Source organism: Heliangelus exortis, chromosome 9 (assembly GCF_036169615.1).
Source record: "Heliangelus exortis chromosome 9, bHelExo1.hap1, whole genome shotgun sequence".
In the NCBI taxonomy this organism is placed as follows: domain Eukaryota; kingdom Metazoa; phylum Chordata; class Aves; order Apodiformes; family Trochilidae; genus Heliangelus; species Heliangelus exortis.
In genome coordinates this window covers 17,275,076-17,292,278 of record NC_092430.1, presented here as the reverse complement: position 1 = coordinate 17,292,278, position 17,203 = coordinate 17,275,076, and the positions used below count along the sequence as shown (strand labels likewise).

Below are 17,203 nucleotides of genomic sequence, written 5' to 3'. Positions count from 1 at the left end.
AATAAATCAATGCTTCAGGCTACCTTCTGTCTTGATTTATAGTAAGCTTCACAATGACAGGCAAATTAGACTGAAATTAACAGAATCTATTCATTTGCCTTATCTTTGGTGCATTCGTTTCTGATCTGTTAAAGTAAGATTAGTACAGCAAATTGGTTTTATTTAAGTAGATTCTAAGAGATAGGCTTATATTCTTTATTTTGAAAATTAAAGCTATTAACTTACTTCATTGCAGTCTTGAGCAGAGCGACACGGGATCTAGAAATATCACCCGTGGAAAAGCCCTGAAGAGTCAAACCTTTAATAAAGTGGTGTGTCACTAATTTAATTTTTTAGCATTTCATAGCCATGTGAGTTAATAGGTTAAGTATAGTTCTTGTTAGCTATATGTATTACTCTATTAAGCTTATATCAGTAATTTTGCTGTCATAATACGCTGCAGTATCCTAACTGTGAGCTCCCTTAACAATGAGTAATTCTAGCCAGCATCCCAAGCATTCTGATATAACCAAAATTTTCATGTTCTGGCACTGCAGTGACCTTGTCCACTGCCTTTTTCAGATGACACAGGACCTGCTGTACATAATGTGCTAAGCACATGCACCGCACAATTCACTTAGGCCAAGTACACTACTTCAGTCCGTTGTCCCTGTTTGTGTTTGTCTAAAGATAAAATAATGCAATACAGTCAGCACTTCTAAATCACATGGCATTTGTTTTCACACTTTTTATTATAGATTGATAAAAGCTTGAAGTCATTATGACCACAGTATCAGACTTTGTGCATAAAAGAAAGAGTAGAAATCCCAGTGTGTGATTCATCAAACCACTATGCTCTGAGACAAAATTATTTTTCTGTTTGGAGGATCAAATTTAAATTACCCTGAATTTGTTGAAAATCCAGGTAAGTTGTTTTAACTTTTGATTACAGGCATTCCTAAAACTGCAGACATAATTTCTAGTTTGGATTTATCTGTTGTTAGCTTCCAGCTTTCAAAGCTATTGCTTTGTTTGTGAAACATAAACTGCTTTAACTATTTGCCATGTAAGTACCTCTTAATTCTTAAGGAAAACAGTTGTTTGGTCTCTTGCTGCCAACATTAGGGTTCAGAGAGCCACAAGGCAATGTTGGTGCAATGCCATGTTCCCATTGGCATGCCTTTTCCAGACCCAGTGTCCCTGGAGCTTTGTGGCTTTGTGGCTCCCTGAACCCTAACCCTCTGCCACTCTGTCTTTCTGGAAGAAGACCAAGTCTATCTTCCTGGTAGCTGAAGAGAGCACTGTGATACCAGGCTGCTTCTGGCAGCTGATGAAAACCAGCAGAGACTTTTTCCATACCATGCTCTTCCAAGCGTAAGCCGCAAATACTTCTTTTCAGAATCTTCCTTAAACAAAATTAAATCCTGTGCTGTTCTGCTGCCACAGCTCTGACCACTGTCAGACTAGTGGCCATGCAGAGACTAATCCTGTGTCTTCTTGATCATGGTATCAGGATCCAGAGAGTTGGAAGAGCTCCCCTGTGCAATTTGTACAACTTCTCTGTGTCCAAGTTTGGAGAAACACACACATTGGGGTCAACCACCACTGGCTGATCACTTTTATCTGTCTCCCTGTCCTTGAACCATCTGGAATTGGAGAGGAAAGCAAAATGAGGTTGATAAAACCTAAGAACTGGAAAACCATTTTGAAAATACCAAATACGGCTCTGTCGAAGGACAGTCTTCATTTACGTGGAAATGATCTAGCTACGTAACTGGATGCAAATCCCTTTTAACAATTTAAATGTCCATCTGCCTCTTGATGTATGCTTTCTTCTCTAAAAAGGAAAAAAGGAGTACATATGTACAGTGCACTGAGGAAAATATGGACAAAAAGGCAAGTGTCATTTTGTCCTAAAGTATTATTTTCAAGACTTACAGTGTAAATAGACCTATGTTTCTATCTTCATGAATATTGTACCCTGCAGGATTGCCAAGAGGCAACAGAGGAAATTCTCTGCTGCTCTTGTTTCAAAGAGCTTGGGGTTAATAGAAAAAAACGTCAACAGCTGCATAATGGATGAATTTTTCCATTTCCAGCTTTGCAATGGGGCAAGGAAAGCATGTCTTGGAGGTAATGTCCATATCTTTCCTTCTTCTAATAGTAGCATTAAGTAAATACTGTTACATGTTTACCTATTCCACTGTTCCAGGTTGCATCTGTTACATTTACACTCAGGGCTGAGCCTTCATGTTGCTTTCTAGAATCTGTCCTTTAATTAAATTTATGCAGTTGTGATCCATCATTGCTGTTTCCCAAAGAAAGCAGCAAGGCTGAAATCACACATATGAGAGCCTCGCAGTTCTTGAGACAGAGGCCTTTTTTTCCCCCTTTCCCTCTCTGAACAGACCTCTCTTGTGTCAGCTTGCAGCTGCAAGAGCACAAGAGGAGTCCTTATTCTGACTGAAGGCAGTGTTTCCTTTGCTCCCAAAAGGGTCAAAACTTGAACGTGAAAGGTCTTGTTTGTTGATTAAATTTGCCATATGCAATGGAAATTCTTGAGTCTTTGCAAGGGTCACAGAAGGTGTTTAAGGATAGGTCAGTGGTCAGACAGCTACTGCAGTCACCCGTGAGTATTTCCATTTTGCTGCGTTGGAGGTTTGATAGCAGGTTTCCGCATTCATTTCTGATAGAAACAAGTCAGACCAGTGTTTTCTGTGAATCTTTCTTGTTAGGACAACATTTCTATCAAGGATCAGGCAACATAACCTTGAGACTCAAACCTATCATTATAGATGAGTGCGAGAAACAGCTTTTGTGGTAAGCATAATCTCCTCCACACTGGCTTAGGAGCTGCTTATTTGACCACACTTGAATTTATTGAGAAACATTAATGCACAAGGCCCAAAATAAACCAGCCTCCTTCAGTGTACCTTGACCTGGTCCAAAACCTTGGCACTAGCAGTGGGTTACTGAGGGACAGCCTGCAAAGAGCCTTGAGCTTCCCTCCTTTGTCCTTGTCCTTGTTTACAGCAACTCAGAAATTTTTAATGCATTTTTTTCCTTTTCTATTTCACAGACAATAGTTGCTGTCAAAAATATGCCCAGTGACAGATTTACTTTGTCAGTTCAGCCTTTGGACGTTTATTTAGTGACAAACTATCCGAAAATGTGATCTTTGCCATTATGTCAATAGAACTGCTTAGTGAGGGTTAACAACGTCCCACAGTTTGTCAAAACCTTAATGAAAATACAGCTCAGTTTCGTTTTCCTCAGCCTCTCAAAGCTGTTCAGGTGACCATAAATCGTTTCCACCGCAGCCTCGCCCCGCTCTCCCTGAGCCCGCACCTCCCTCCCCTCTGAGCCGAGGCGGCCGCCACCCCCGCAGGGAACGCTGGGATCTGCCCCTTCTCCGCTCCGCCGGCGGCTCCGCCCCATTGGTGGTGGCTGCCCCACGTGACCGGCCACCGCCCTCTCATTGGTCACCGGCCCTATCCGCTACCTCTGGCCTGGGCGAGAGGCTGAGGGGGAGTGAGGGGGGGCAGACAAAATGTCCGGCGGCGTTGCCGCGGTAACGGCTGCCCCCGCCATGTCGGAGGGGCGGGCCCCGCGGTGAGGAGATGGGGGGGGTTGTTTTGTGGTGGTCGGGGATGGGGTGGTGAGGGGCAGAAGTGGCCTGGTTGAGACCCGGTGTTGCGAAAGGTGTGTGCTTGCTGCGGCTGATTGTGGCGAAAGAGGTGTCGGTGCAGAAGGGTTTGTGCAGAGGGTGTTCGTAGAGGGGCGGGGAAGGGGTCGTTCTGGGGTGAAGCAGGCTCCTGGTTATAGGTCTCCTCTGAGAACTTCCCCTTTTCTTTTCCAGCAGAGCAGGGAACCTTTGGGTTCGCATCAGGTGCTGAAAGAATGGCGCCCTGTGGGAAGAGAGAGAAGCGTTCTGCTCCTAAAGAAATAGGTCGTGCTTATTTGTTTCTCAGTGACAGTTCCCGAGTAACGCTCCCTTGTATTGTAGGTTGGTGCTTGGCAATATAAAGTTGTGGAAATAGCAGGCAAAGATACTTAGGATTGTGTTGAAAATGCTGGGAGAGAAAAAGCAATTAATCGTGAAAAGAGACCTTTATGCAGACCCCACGTTTCCAGCCAATGATACGTCTATATTTTTTGATTATTGTACACCACTTGCCCAATTTAGAGGCGAGATATCTTGGTTGAGACCTAAGGTGAGTTTTAAGGTGGAAAAAGGACTGTAACGTTACCAGAAATTGACTTCAATGTAGTAAATGGAAGTTATAACTGAATGACTGCTTCTGGGTGTTTCTGATGTTTAGAAATATAGGACGGATAAAACCAATGTGTCAGTGTTAACAATATGTTACAGTTTTTAAGCCTGGATACTTCTTTGTAAGTTTGATTTAAACTTTTGAATTTATTGTCATATAGAAATTCAAATTATTTATTATAAATATATTTAATTATGCAAATAATCTACATACCAAGTTAGAAAAGCATTTTGTTATTCCAAATATTTGGATAGATTGCATAACTGTCTTGAAAACAAATAAGTAGTTTAAGAGTTTTTCAGAAGGATATCGTGGGTTTATTTCCAATTGTTGATTTTTTTGATAACAAGAAAGAAAACTTTTTAAAAGTTATAACTTGTCATATGATTCACATTGCTTTTAAAATTACAGCTGGGTTTCAGGACAAGTCATGTGAGAGCTAAAAGGTTTAGAATGCATTTCTGCAGTACATTCATTCAAAGTGAAGTATTTTTGATATCGCTTTTGTGTGGAGTGGAAAAAATGATGTAAATTTGTAATGGAGAAAAAAAAAATGCTTCCTGTTATGGTACTGTTTTTCTGGCCTGCATCTGGGGATGGCTGCAGAGCAATGGTAGAGCTGTTGGTTATTGGATGTAATTGGTGAACAAATGACCACACAGAGTCCAGTGTACTGCTTTCTGCAGTATCATACACTTTTGTATCATACACTTTGATTACCTCTGAGGGCTGACTAGTTAGCTTCCATTTCTTGAAGTGTTTACAAGTGAGAGAAGAACCATTTTAAAAACCACACTTTCAGATTCAATTAGGCGCTTGTGACTTTGCATCTTAAATTACCTTTTTTTTGCTACCAAGTGATCTATTTTTATTTGCCCTATGAAAGGTTTTTTGTTTTTGTTTTTTTTGCTAAATCTTGAGATTTTTGCATCTTGAGGTGTGCAGTTCAACATGAGTGATATAAATTCTATCTCAGCTGATCATACATCTAGCAAGGAGCTGATGAATTATGTTGCTTCTGCTAAGGCTGGTGGTGATGTTTGTGTACTAAAATTCTTGTGGGATCTAGATTTACCTCACATGAAGTACTTGTAAAATAGCCACAAGTCAATAATTTGCTATTGCTTGCTTAGGCTGCATCTGAAAAAGAAACATTCTGGAGGTAAGAACTCCTTTATTGTGTGATAGGTCCTGCAGCTTTTGCAGCTTTCCTGTTCCCTGAAACACAGACTTCCTTAGAAGGAATTGGGTTTAAATCCCCTTCCTTTATTTTTAGGACATTTGTTCTTCTCCTCGATTATTTTCAAACGGTCCACAGGATGTGCAAGTGAAACAAGGACTTTTGGGAGACTGTTGGTTCCTGTGTGCCTGTGTAGCTTTGCAGAAGAATAAATACCTACTGAATAAGGTATAGAAAAGTTTCTTGTTTCATATTTCAGAAGTTTTCTTTACCTATTTTACACTTGCATATTGTTCTTGAATCTCAGCCCTCAAAATTGCTTTTCAGTTTCGTTGTGCTTAGTTTTACAGGTTTTGTTGTGATATTAGCATATTTTAAACTGGTTTTTTTTGTCATTATTGTCTTGCTTTTGGCTTTTATCATCTAGGTAATTCCTCCAGGCCAGCCCAGCTGGACAGATGAGTCATATCAAGGGTGTTTCACTTGTCGAGTCTGGCAGTTTGGACACTGGGTGGAAGTGACCATTGATGATCGTTTGCCTTGCCTTGGTGGTAAACTCTGCTTTTCCCAGTGTCAGACAGAGGATTTGTTTTGGCTTCCACTACTGGAAAAAGCTTATGCAAAGTATGTCAACACTTACTGGGGGACATAAAGGGAGGTACCATACTTGGATACCTTCTGCTTATTTTATCTAACAGCTTTGGGCATAGATCTGTGTATTTGTCAAAACACAGTACCACAGCTGCCAGCTTTCCCATGCTGGGTTGTGCTGAAGTTGCTTTTTAAACTGTACATCTGTAAGGTGTGTTTCTAATTGCATATGATGTAAGATAGTCTTGGGGCCAGAATTATAATGAAAAGTAAGAGCTGCAGTGAATTATCAGGATTCAAATTATATTCATTAAGTCTCTGTAAAGGGAAATATTTTACTAGGGAAGCTGAGGACTCAATGAAAAGCAGAAAGCATGCAAATCTTGCCATGGAAAGTAACAACATTATGTAAGTTGGTGCTAATTGAGGCTTTGGTGGTATGAGTTTCACTGTTCTTTTGCTTAATTTGGTAGTTTATTATTTTAAGGAGAAACAATCATATTATTAATGTGTATGAAAATACAGCTATTTTGGGTTTAATTACATTAAAATGCTGTATATATGGACAAAAACATTTGGAGACAAAGTGTACTGGTAAGATAGGTGCCCAGAAGAACTGGGATGAAAGATTGTGTGGTTGCCAGCAGAGGGCAGAAAAAGACCTTAAGCATAAAGTAATTTCTTCGTTTGTAGGTCCATTGAGCAGAATTACATATAAAGGCTGCTCTCTGGGTTTGAAGGTTTATTTTCTGTAGACTCTTACAATTCTATCTTGTCTTATAATTTGGTTATAGTCTTACTTTCTTTTGCATCTGCTCAATTAGGTTGGGTAATCTCTTTATATTGTTGAAGGAAGTGCTACTCTAGTTATTTTTGCTGAGTGAACAAAGAATAATTGAAGAGATGTTAGTTACAGAAAATGCTGTTAGTATATAATAAAAGATGTAGTGCAAACCACCAGTATTAGACAAGCATTTTTTCTGTATAGGATGAAATGAATTGTAATAAACTTCCCATCAACCAGTGGAATGTTTGATGCCTTATAGATATTCTTTAGATGTTGTATTCTTTATAAATAAAATAGTATGTGTTTTCTTTTGCCTACTTGGGACTATGATTGTGATACGGTGTGAGGTTGAAAGCACGTATGAACCATGTTCCTTTAGTACTGATGTTTATAGAAACTTTTCCATGTTTTTTGTTTTTACAGAGTGCATGGATCTTATGAACAATTGTGGGCAGGACAAGTGGCAGATGCTTTGGTTGATCTGACTGGAGGAATTGCTGAAAGATGGACCCTGAAAGACCCTGAGAGAAACACAAAGAAAGAGAAGGCTGGCATGGTTTTGGAGAAAGCACTTTTTAGGAGATTAATGAATCTGAAAGAACAGTGTGTAATAAGCTGCTCAGTCCTCAATTCCAGACAAGGTAATAGTAAAGCTCTAGACTTTATAAAGTAAGCATCTCAATTTAACAGTGTTCAGAGAACAAGTCAGCCAGCAAATGCACAGTGCTGATTATGGAAACATGCAAGTTTTGTGGTGCAGTTTTACATAACCTTGCATAAATAAATATTTAAGCATGTAATTGACTTCAGGCTGAGAGATGCTTTTGAGGAGTGCTTGGGTTTTTAAATGCTGTTTTTATAGAGATTTTAAAATAATTCACTTTTATCTCAAAATTGCCTTCTTTCACAGAGTAATTTAATGTCATTCATCATGAAATATGGAATAGGTTCTTTTACTTTTAAATGCTTTTCCTATTCAGGTGCAAGTGAACTAGGAGAATTCCATGCCTTTATTGTGTTAGATATGTTGAATCTGTCTGAAGTGTCAGGCAAGGAAATCTTCTTACTACGGATACGAAACCCTTGGGGGAGGCGGTGCTGGAGAGGTCCCTGGTGTGAGGGGTGAGTAGGTTTAGTTTCATTTGGAAAATCCTTTGTGAAAATTCTGAATCTCAGAGCGTATCTATGTATTACATAGACAAATATTGCTAGTAGGCCACAGCAGGGAAGAGAAACTTCAGTTTGTATGATGTCCTTTAGGGACCTCAGTAGCTCACACAGCTTATTAGTACTAAGGCTTGTAATTTTGATCTACTAATTCTGGTAATCTAATTTTTTAATGTATTTTTTTTTAATCAAGGCATCATATCTTTTTATAAACTTAAGATGTTTATTTTCTGTCTCTGATTTTTGTGGTGTTTTTTGTTTTGCAATTATCTAAGTATCTGTTCTTATAACATATTTGACTTACAAGCAGTTACTCAGTGTTACTCAACTCATTTATCTTGTTGATATAAAAACTATAGAAGAAGGAAGGAGACTTCTTTTTTTCTCATGGGCTCTCATTTTTGTAGATTAGCATGAATAGGAGAAGCTGGATTTGAGTAGATATAAGGAGCAGAAACAAAGTAGATAGAAAGATCTGTTTTAAAGGAAATGCAGAAGTATGTTTAGTGTTTCATATAACAAAGTAACAAGAATGAAAGGGCAGACCCTACTCGGTTATTTTGAAAAGTGTTAGCATATTTAGACTACAAAAGAACATGCAATTCTTGACCCAAGGAGCAAGCTCTCAGCATTAAAATATAGTAACAATATTCTCGTGTTTGATAAACATTTTAAAGAAGTATTTTTTTTCCCCCTGAGTCAAAAAAGTGTGTGGCTTAATCACGTTCATTGAGACTTAAGTTGATGGTTTTTTCTTTTTGCAGTTTTGTTTATACTTTTAGTGTTTCTTTAGCAACCATTAAGTTGTCACATAGTTGTGAGAGGATGGCATTTCACTGAGTGGCCTCAGGGCCTGCTTTCTTCAGCTGCAGAGCTGTTCTTTGTTGCTAGTGTAACAGTCAAAAATGTTGAAAGTACTAGCTTTTTAATGGGCCCTAAGGAGGTTTTAAAATTCTTGGTTTATCATGACTTATCAGCAGATTTGTGGGGATAACCAGCTGCTTCATACAGACTGCTGTTTTTGATGTTCACTGTACAGCATTAAAATTCTTTCAGAACAGTCACTCTGCAGCTTTGCTTTTTTGTTGCCATTTTTAACAACTTTATTTTTCTTGCACTTTGGATTGTACTGTCTGTTGTAAGCAAAGTAGCTATTTCACCTGAAAGTCTGCTACTGTATCCTATCCAGTCTTAGTCTGTTTCTAAGGTTTTTTGATATGTTATGTTTTATACTTTCTCTTATTTTTCTCTCTGACAAGCAACATGTAGACAGAAATATTCAGTGCAAGTATTTGACAATAAAATGAGGAAACCTCTTCTTATTGTCCTGCTCATAGGATAGCTGATAGAACATTGTTACAGAGTTTACTGGGTAAGGAACTAAATGCTAACTTTTATCTTATGTGCAGTGGTCAAGGATGGAGCCAACTGGATCCAGTAGTTGCTTCAGAACTGCTCTCACAGATCAAAGAGGGAGAATTCTGGGTTGATGAAGAAGAATTTTTCAGGGAATTTGATGAAATTACCATGGGCTTTCCAGTCAATGAGGAAGGACAACTTCAGAGCCTCTATACAGGTGTGGTATGAGAAAATCTCTCTCTTATAAAATATGTCAATGAGAGGGACTAGTTTTAATTTTGAAGGGGTGCGTCGAGACCATCAATTCTCAGTTTTTTCCTCTTCTTTAGACCCATAGGCTTTTTTTTGCCTCTACTGAGAAGAACAGAGGAACAAGGGGAAATTGAAGATCTGTAAAGAAGTCTTTGATATTTCTCTGAAATCTAGTTACTTGCTAGTTGGTCGAGAGATTAGTGTTCTCTACCCAGAAGGCTGCTGTTCTGGACAACCTTGTTATTTTATTTTATTTTTTTAATGGAAGATAAGCTTCACATTTCTAGAAGCATTTCTGCTGCCTTTACCAACTGTGGCATTCAATCTCATGCTTCTTAAAATGTTGATCATGACTGTCTGCCTGGAGAAAATGTCAGGGCTATGACAGCATGTTTTCTTGGGCTGAGCTGGGCAACCTGCCATATATCTGTTATGTAAAATTAAGTAGCCTGTGATGTCTGTAATCTACACCATAATTTTCTTATTTCTGTAGAGAAAGTCCTGTATCACTCACAGAATCTTTTTGGATCCTGGGTGAGAGGCCAGTCTGCAGGTGGCTGCCGTAACAACAGCAGCTTCCCTACCAACCCAAAGTTCTGGCTGAGAGTCTGTGAGAAGAGTGAGGTTTGCATTGCTCTGCTCCAGAAACGCAGCAAGTGCCGTGCTGACCGGGCTGGGAGAATTCAAAATCTGACTCACGTAGCAGAGGAAAACCTCTCTTTGACTGAAGGCATACAGGGGAAGAATTATCAGGCTGTGGGATTGCATGTCTGGAAGGTAATGTGGGAATGATATTTTTCTTGTTTTTCAAAAACAGGTTTTAAAGCATTACTGAAACATCTGAGTAAAATAATTCCTTTCCTACAGCAGTGATATGAACCAATCGTCCACACGTTACATCTCTGGTTTACACTGGAATGATCCTGTTTATCTCAATGCTGTCTGTATGGACACTAGTGAACTGGTCCTTCCTTTGTATCACTGAGTGCCAAAAAGCAGAACTTTTGGGACTGTTCCAGACTCATTTGTGGCATTTTGGGGCGGATTACTTGATTTACTAAATTTACTTCTCTTGAATATTAACTCTTCCTGCTCCTCTTTAATGTTCAGCTAATCTTCTGATACTGTCCTTCTTACTTGCCTTTTGTTAGATGTATGTGGGTTTAAAAATATTTTGAACAATTTTACATCATTTTTAGTTTTATTAAAAACTCCTCATTTTTTCTAAAACACCACACATCATTATGCATCTATTCTAGGTGGAGAAGAAACGATTTAACCTTCCAAAGACCCTCTCTGCTCCTCCAGTTGTAGGTACCGTCTGCCATTCCTATGATAGAGAAGTGCATGTGTGCTGTGACCTTTCACCTGGGTTTTATCTTGTTGTTCCCAGCACTTTTCTGAAAGATGCAGTAGGGAATTTCTTGCTTCGTGTATTTTCAACTGGAAGGATCTCCCTCAGGTAGGTTTAAAACAAAACAGCAAGTGTGTTTGACATAAACAAATCTATGAAGTATAGCACTAAGTATAAATGTTCAAAATGTTGTTGAAGGGTTGTGCAGAGCAGCAAGTAAGAGTGTTGTTTTGTCTTTGAACAGTTATCTTTCACTTTGAGCTAAAAATGTGGAGCAGTTTTGTTTGCATAAACTTATGTCATAATTAATTTTTGCGAGCTGGTGTTCTAGATTTTGTGAAATCATAAGATTTTTTGCATTCAGTTTCTTTTCTTTCTTATGTTTGATAGTGAATTAAAGCCACCACCCTCAGATGCTGCCCTCTGTGAAGAACTCCCAGGAGGTGAATGGGAGACAGTGCAGCTACATGGATGCTGGAAAAATGGGCAAAGTGCTGGAGGCAGCAGGAACTTCCCGTCCTTCCATATCAATCCCTGCTTTCCCCTTTGCATTCCTGCAGGACCAGGAAAAAGCAGTGTAAAAGTTACCCTCCGTCAGCACTGCCAAGATAGCAAATGTTGTCCAATAGGTTTCCATATTTTCCAGGTAAGACTTTTTCTGGTCAGTTTGATTGCTTGTTTACCAAGTGTGAAGGTTCAGTGCTCTTGGTTCAGTGCTCCTTGCACATGGCAAGGGGTGTGCTGCTTCTGGGAAAAGCACAGGCTGGTCCCATGGAAGTGAAGAATAACTGTGTTGGGTAGTTTAGCAACCAGATAGCTGTTTCTTACTGAATCCTTCCAACATTGTGAATTAGTTTTAGAAATCATGAATCCTTTTGAGGATCTGTGAAGAGTTCTCTGTGTCTTAGACTTAGTGTGATTGGTAATTCATCATGAAAACTTACTTTCTTCACCTCTAATAATTATTCACTCGTCCATTGGAAGTGATACTTGATCTACAAAGATCCAATATTAGAATTCAAGATTAGATTGAAGGTCCAAGATTAGAATTCAAAAGGACTGTTATGTTCTACAGATGATCTGGAACAAGTCAAGATACTATTTACCATGGACAAGTAAAGGTTCTACATATATGTGTCAGTGATCTACAGCATAAATGTAGGATGGAAAGCTTCTTGTTATGTGGCTATTTTGGAGGGAACACTATCTGTCTTTTCAGAAAATGTCCTTCAAAAAAGGCATTGCTTAAATGGAGTCTATTGTTGAGCATTAGGAGCAATAATCTGGCCTCGAAGAAAGATTGAGAGAATGACAGTTTTCATGCCTATAGGTGACTGAAATGTCTAATACCAATTTTTAGTACAAGAAAGGCAGCTAGGAGGAGGAAGACCATAGTCTCTTTACCATATCAGTGAGGTGAAAAAACAAGGGCATTAGGCTGCAGTGAGGGGGAAGAATGAGGTTTGATACTAGAAAAAGCATTTGAGTTATGTGGGTAGTAGGTTGTATAAACTGTCTACAAACATGGTAGGAATGATTATCTGTACTTGATCCTGCCATCTGGGTTTTCTGGAAGCCTTCCCATCCCTCTCATGTAGCTCTGCAGAAGAGTGAGTATTTAGAATGGAGTAGGTACAGAATGTAGCATGCTCTGACATACCAGGAGTTTAACATTGTGGGGTCTGAAATAGATGAAAAGATAGGCAAGTTTTCATTCTTTTTGCAGGTGCCTGACAGCAGCTGGAAACCACATACTTCTTCTTTTCTACACGTGGAGCCACTGGTTAGCTGTGTACCTCATTGCTATTCCCAGGAAGTAAGCCAACTTTGCAGACTTTCTGCAGGAAGTTATGTAATTATACCTTCTACCTACTTGCCCAATACAGAAGGCAGTTTTACACTGGACATAGCAACCAAAATAGACAGGTAAAAATGTTGCCTTCTGTTTGAATTGCTAGTATTTTTAGTGCATGCATTACAGGGTGTTTGGAAACAATAAGTTTGATGACTTGTTTTTACATTTGACAGATAATAATTTTAAGTCTTTGTATTGCTATTATGTTTGCAAGCACTGCTTACTAATTTGACTATGTTGGGAGAATGAGTAAAAAAAAAACAAAGTAATTGTCTTGCATCAGTTACTGAATAGCAGCTGTCTAGTGGGGGAGAAGATGGAACTACTGCAACTGAGTATCAGCTATGTCTCGATATTAGGATTTATGCTGGAATTGTACTAAGTTTTTTAATAAGTGGGATTGTTTGAAATCTGCTGCAAGCCTTATTGCAGACAGTTCCTCCTGATGAGAACAATGACAGATCTGAATCAGGATTTTTAGATTCCATAACATTGCATTAAGAGTCCGTAAAATTGTGTCAATATTCCATAAGGATGTGGAACAAAGCCTAGCATTGACAGTCTTATTTTGAAATGGAATAAATGATTGATGTTTACCAGATCCCTTCCAGTGCTTTGTGCAGAAATAAATCTGGTTTTGTCTTTCAGCAGAAAGCGCATTCACAGCCGGGAGACCCTTGGACAAGTATTGCAAGAAGTAAGTGGTGCATTTTTAATTTCAATTGTCTAAAGGTGTTGCAGAGGCATCATCGAGACTTATGTATTAATTGCTGAGAGACATGTGCTGGTGGACTGGACTTTGAATGTTCTCATGTAGTTGCTGTGAACTGATAATCAGTAAAGCAGTGATTTACTGCTTTAACCACAACAACAACAAAACCCTCAAAAACCCAACAACAACAAAAAAAAACCCATCAAAACCTTTAGGGTTTTGTTTCTCAGACATAAAAGTAGCTTTTATTAGCAACAAAAGCCTTTTGGCACCACTGAGATACATAGAAGCTTGTGTAGGACTACGTGATTTACTTCCTGAAGTCGTTCCTCAGTACCTACCTCTGCTGAAACTTCTGTGAGAAATTTAACTATTAGTGATGAGTATGTGGTTGTATTTTTGTTTGCTTTCAAGAGTGTAAACACTGTATGTGTTTGGATAGATTTTGATGAATTCATATTTAGTGTCACTATAGATCCTATAGATTTAACTATATTAAATCCTTCCTCTGTCTGGTTGGCTTTGATATTACTTTGGGATCCTGCATACTGCAACTTACAAATGTTAATGATGGTGTAATCATATAGTCATAGAATATTTTGGGTTGGAGGGGATGTTTAAAGGTCACCTAGTGCAAGCCCTCTGTAGAGAGCAGGGACATCTACAACTAGATCGTGTTGTAAAGGTTTAAGAAAACACAGCAAAAAGAAGAAAAGCAATTGGGCAAGCCAAAGATTAGCTTCCACCACACTAGAATTTAGATTTTTATTTGTTTGCTTACAGCCACCTATATAGCATTCTACCCATATAATCCTCCTTGGTGTGCATGCCATTCCGATCAAGTTTAATGGCATCTATTTAATATTTTGTTACCGTATTTTGCTTGATAAGGTATACATAGTACTGAAGGGTTGGATGTGAATGCTGATACCTGTTATATTGTTACTTAGGTGGAGAGAAGAACTTTGAATGTATAATTTTAACAATTGTTTAAAGATACCTGATTTGGTTGGTGGATCAAAGTACACCCTTGATAATACTCTGCTTATTTGGTGAGAACAAGACCATGTAGTTACTCCTCTCTTTCCCTTTGAGATTTTAATAAGAACAAAACAAAAATATTAGAAAAACTCTTAACCCAAGGTTACAACTGGTTTACTAATTTTCTTAATCTAGGTCATGGTGACCAATGATTACATTTGTTCTTAAAACCACACAAACAATATGAATTTTGTGTGCTTCACAGAAATAGGTAAAGACTTATGTGTGTATTTTCCTAATGATGTGTGTTATTTTCATATTTAGGAGCTGAAGTATGTAATTCTTTTATTTGTGTTGGATTGGAAACAAAACATTGCAAGGCCATTATTACAGAAGGAATTTATTCAAAGATATGTTTTTCATGTGTTTCCAATAAAGTGGTTGTATTTGGGTAAACGGTGCTCCCTGATAGCAAGGGAACAAACAGTTCAGATTTTCCAGGACTGGAAAAATTGGGAAGTGGCAGTTACTCTTTTCATATCAGTGGCAGCAATCAGTGTCTGAATCTAATCTTCAAGAAAATACGCATCCTTTTGCAAAGACTGGACTTCAGATCATTCACTTCTTTCAGGGATTTAAGCTCTGAAGGATCTAAGCAATCTATCTTACTGAGAAGGTGGGTTATTGATCTTCAAGGAGTGAATCATACCAGAGCTGCATGTTAGTGTATTTTTCAAAAAGTTTTTCTAATTACTGAAGTTTCACAAGAAAAGCTTGTATTTTGTCCTTAATTTCTAAATCTTTCTTTTCTCTGGTTTGCTTTAATTCCTTATGAATTTATTGTCTTTCTTGACAAAAAAGTTAACTCATGAAATAGCTTTTTTCTGTATTGTTTGTTTTCTTATAGATTTCGTTTACAACTGTGATGAAAAGGTAATCTAGAATTCTCATTTCAAGAAACATCAGAAAGCCAAGGAGTGTCTCACCACTTCCTGTTTCCAGTTTTAAATGGAATAGAAAGAAGACACTCTTAGCCCAGCTGGTTTTCACTTGTATCAACTGTCAGACCTACATTGATTTCTTTGTAAAAATACCTCCTTAATCATGTACACTCTGAATATTTGTTCTTCTTTTTATTTTTTTACTTTTAGAACCAACATTGTACAGTAAATCATAATGTACCTCAGTTCTTCAAAAAACACAGGTGGGGAATATATGCATGTTTTAACCCAAGCTACAGTTTTGGAAGAAAACCTATGTGAGTAATAAAATAATATCTTGGGTAAAAAAAACCCCAAATCAACCTTACAGAATAACTTCAGGAGACCAAAGGGGTGTACCTAGAGGAAAAAAACTGGAGTATTTTTTTCAGGTAGGACATACCTCAAGAACTGTCAGAATATACTGGAGAAAGCTCAAGCTTGTATCTGACACTGCCAGTCTTGCTGAAGAGCACTTTATTACAGGCCCTTGATTGAAGCATGCAAACAGTGGTTTGAAAGAAAGATTTTATTTTTCTTGGTGAGTTTTTATTTAATGAACACCACAAAGAAAAAAGATAAGACTTGAAAACTTTAGTTTATGAACTGTGATATCAGACTGCTTTTGTAAATCTGTAAAATGTGTTTTATGCAGTATCTGCCCTCATTGTAAGAAATACGAAGTTTAAAAGATTTTTCTTAATTTATGTTTGCAAGTATTTCATATTCAAGGAGGATTTTTAGATGTTACATTTTCCTCAATAAAATGGAGTAATAGTGAAAGATTTAACTTGTCTTTTATTAAAATGGTGAAACCTGTCAATGATGTGAAGTCTGCATTTGTTCTGCAGTAGCAAACTGTATGGTGTGTTAGAGCTCTGGGTTTTTTACCAAATAGAGGAAAATGATAGGAAATACTTGAGAATCAAGTCTTCCTTTAGTTTTGTCTCAGAAATATGTAATATTCTATTTCTGCTTTTAAATACACCCTACCATAACTTATCCTTAAGTTGAACTTTGAAAATTGAAAGCATATAGGATACTTGCAGCTGAATTTTAAGTGGTTGAAACTTTCCGCATCTATTCCAGAATGATGAGACAACAGAGGAAAACACTGAGTAATAAATCAAGAAAACACTGTGAGTAATAGATCTCTACTGTGCCTGCTTTAACAATTGTTGGCATCATTTTTTATTTTCTTAATTTCTTGAAAGATTGTTCCTTTCCCTTGAAGTAGTTATTGGACACCGTAGTAATGTTTCTAAACAGAAGCAGCAAAGGTTCATGAAAGCACCTGCATGCAAGAGTTGTGAAAAAATAGGAATCAGATATTGAGGATATTTTAAAAAAAAAATTAAAAAGTGAGGATTTCTAAAGGGACTATCATTTATGGATGTGTGAAGCTTATGCTACAATATGTAATGCTTTATGGGAGTGTGAAAGAAAAAGGAGTCAACACTGAGGATAGTCTGTTACCTTCTGCAAAAAGTTGTTAGAAAATACCTGAGGACACAGAGGACTGACAGTGTACTCAAGAAAATCTTTTTCTCTTCAGGCATCCTTGCTGCATGAGGCCAGTTGTGCCATTTTAAGGGTGTGATACCTTGACTGAGCACATATGCAGGAAACTGCTTGATTCAGATCACTTCTTTAAAATCTCATACCTAAGTCACTGCTACCGTGAGTGTGAAAATACATTAGTGAGTGGTTGAAGCCCATCTGCATTGTAGTG

At 38.0% G+C, this 17,203-nt stretch overlaps 1 protein-coding gene across 11 annotated transcripts; it reads left to right on the top strand.

The window, feature by feature from the left end:
• Positions 1-743: 743 nt before the first annotated feature.
• On the top strand, positions 744-17,137 carry CAPN10 (calpain 10). 11 transcript variants are annotated; one of them, XM_071752467.1, is made up of 16 exons: positions 744-904; positions 1,967-2,112; positions 3,059-3,273; positions 3,986-4,193; positions 5,530-5,661; positions 5,861-6,057; positions 7,235-7,452; positions 7,792-7,933; positions 9,388-9,554; positions 10,083-10,366; positions 10,849-11,051; positions 11,334-11,589; positions 12,670-12,869; positions 13,447-13,495; positions 15,399-15,424; positions 15,643-16,294. In XM_071752467.1, the coding sequence occupies exons 4-16, from the start codon at positions 4,050-4,052 to the stop codon at positions 15,659-15,661; spliced, it is 2,037 nt and encodes a 678-aa protein (XP_071608568.1). In that variant the 5' UTR covers positions 744-904; positions 1,967-2,112; positions 3,059-3,273; positions 3,986-4,049; the 3' UTR covers positions 15,662-16,294. The 11 variants fall into 11 exon arrangements, 9 of the variants coding, with proteins under 9 accessions (XP_071608568.1, XP_071608570.1, XP_071608572.1 ...); XR_011727516.1 differs by lacking the exons at positions 744-904; positions 1,967-2,112; positions 3,059-3,273 and adding exons at positions 3,495-3,591; positions 16,561-16,610; positions 17,027-17,137 and having other exon boundaries at positions 3,842-4,193; positions 15,643-16,012; XR_011727517.1 differs by lacking the exons at positions 744-904; positions 1,967-2,112; positions 3,059-3,273 and adding an exon at positions 3,495-3,591 and having other exon boundaries at positions 3,842-4,193; positions 15,643-15,749; positions 15,864-16,294.
• Positions 17,138-17,203: the final 66 nt, after the last annotated feature.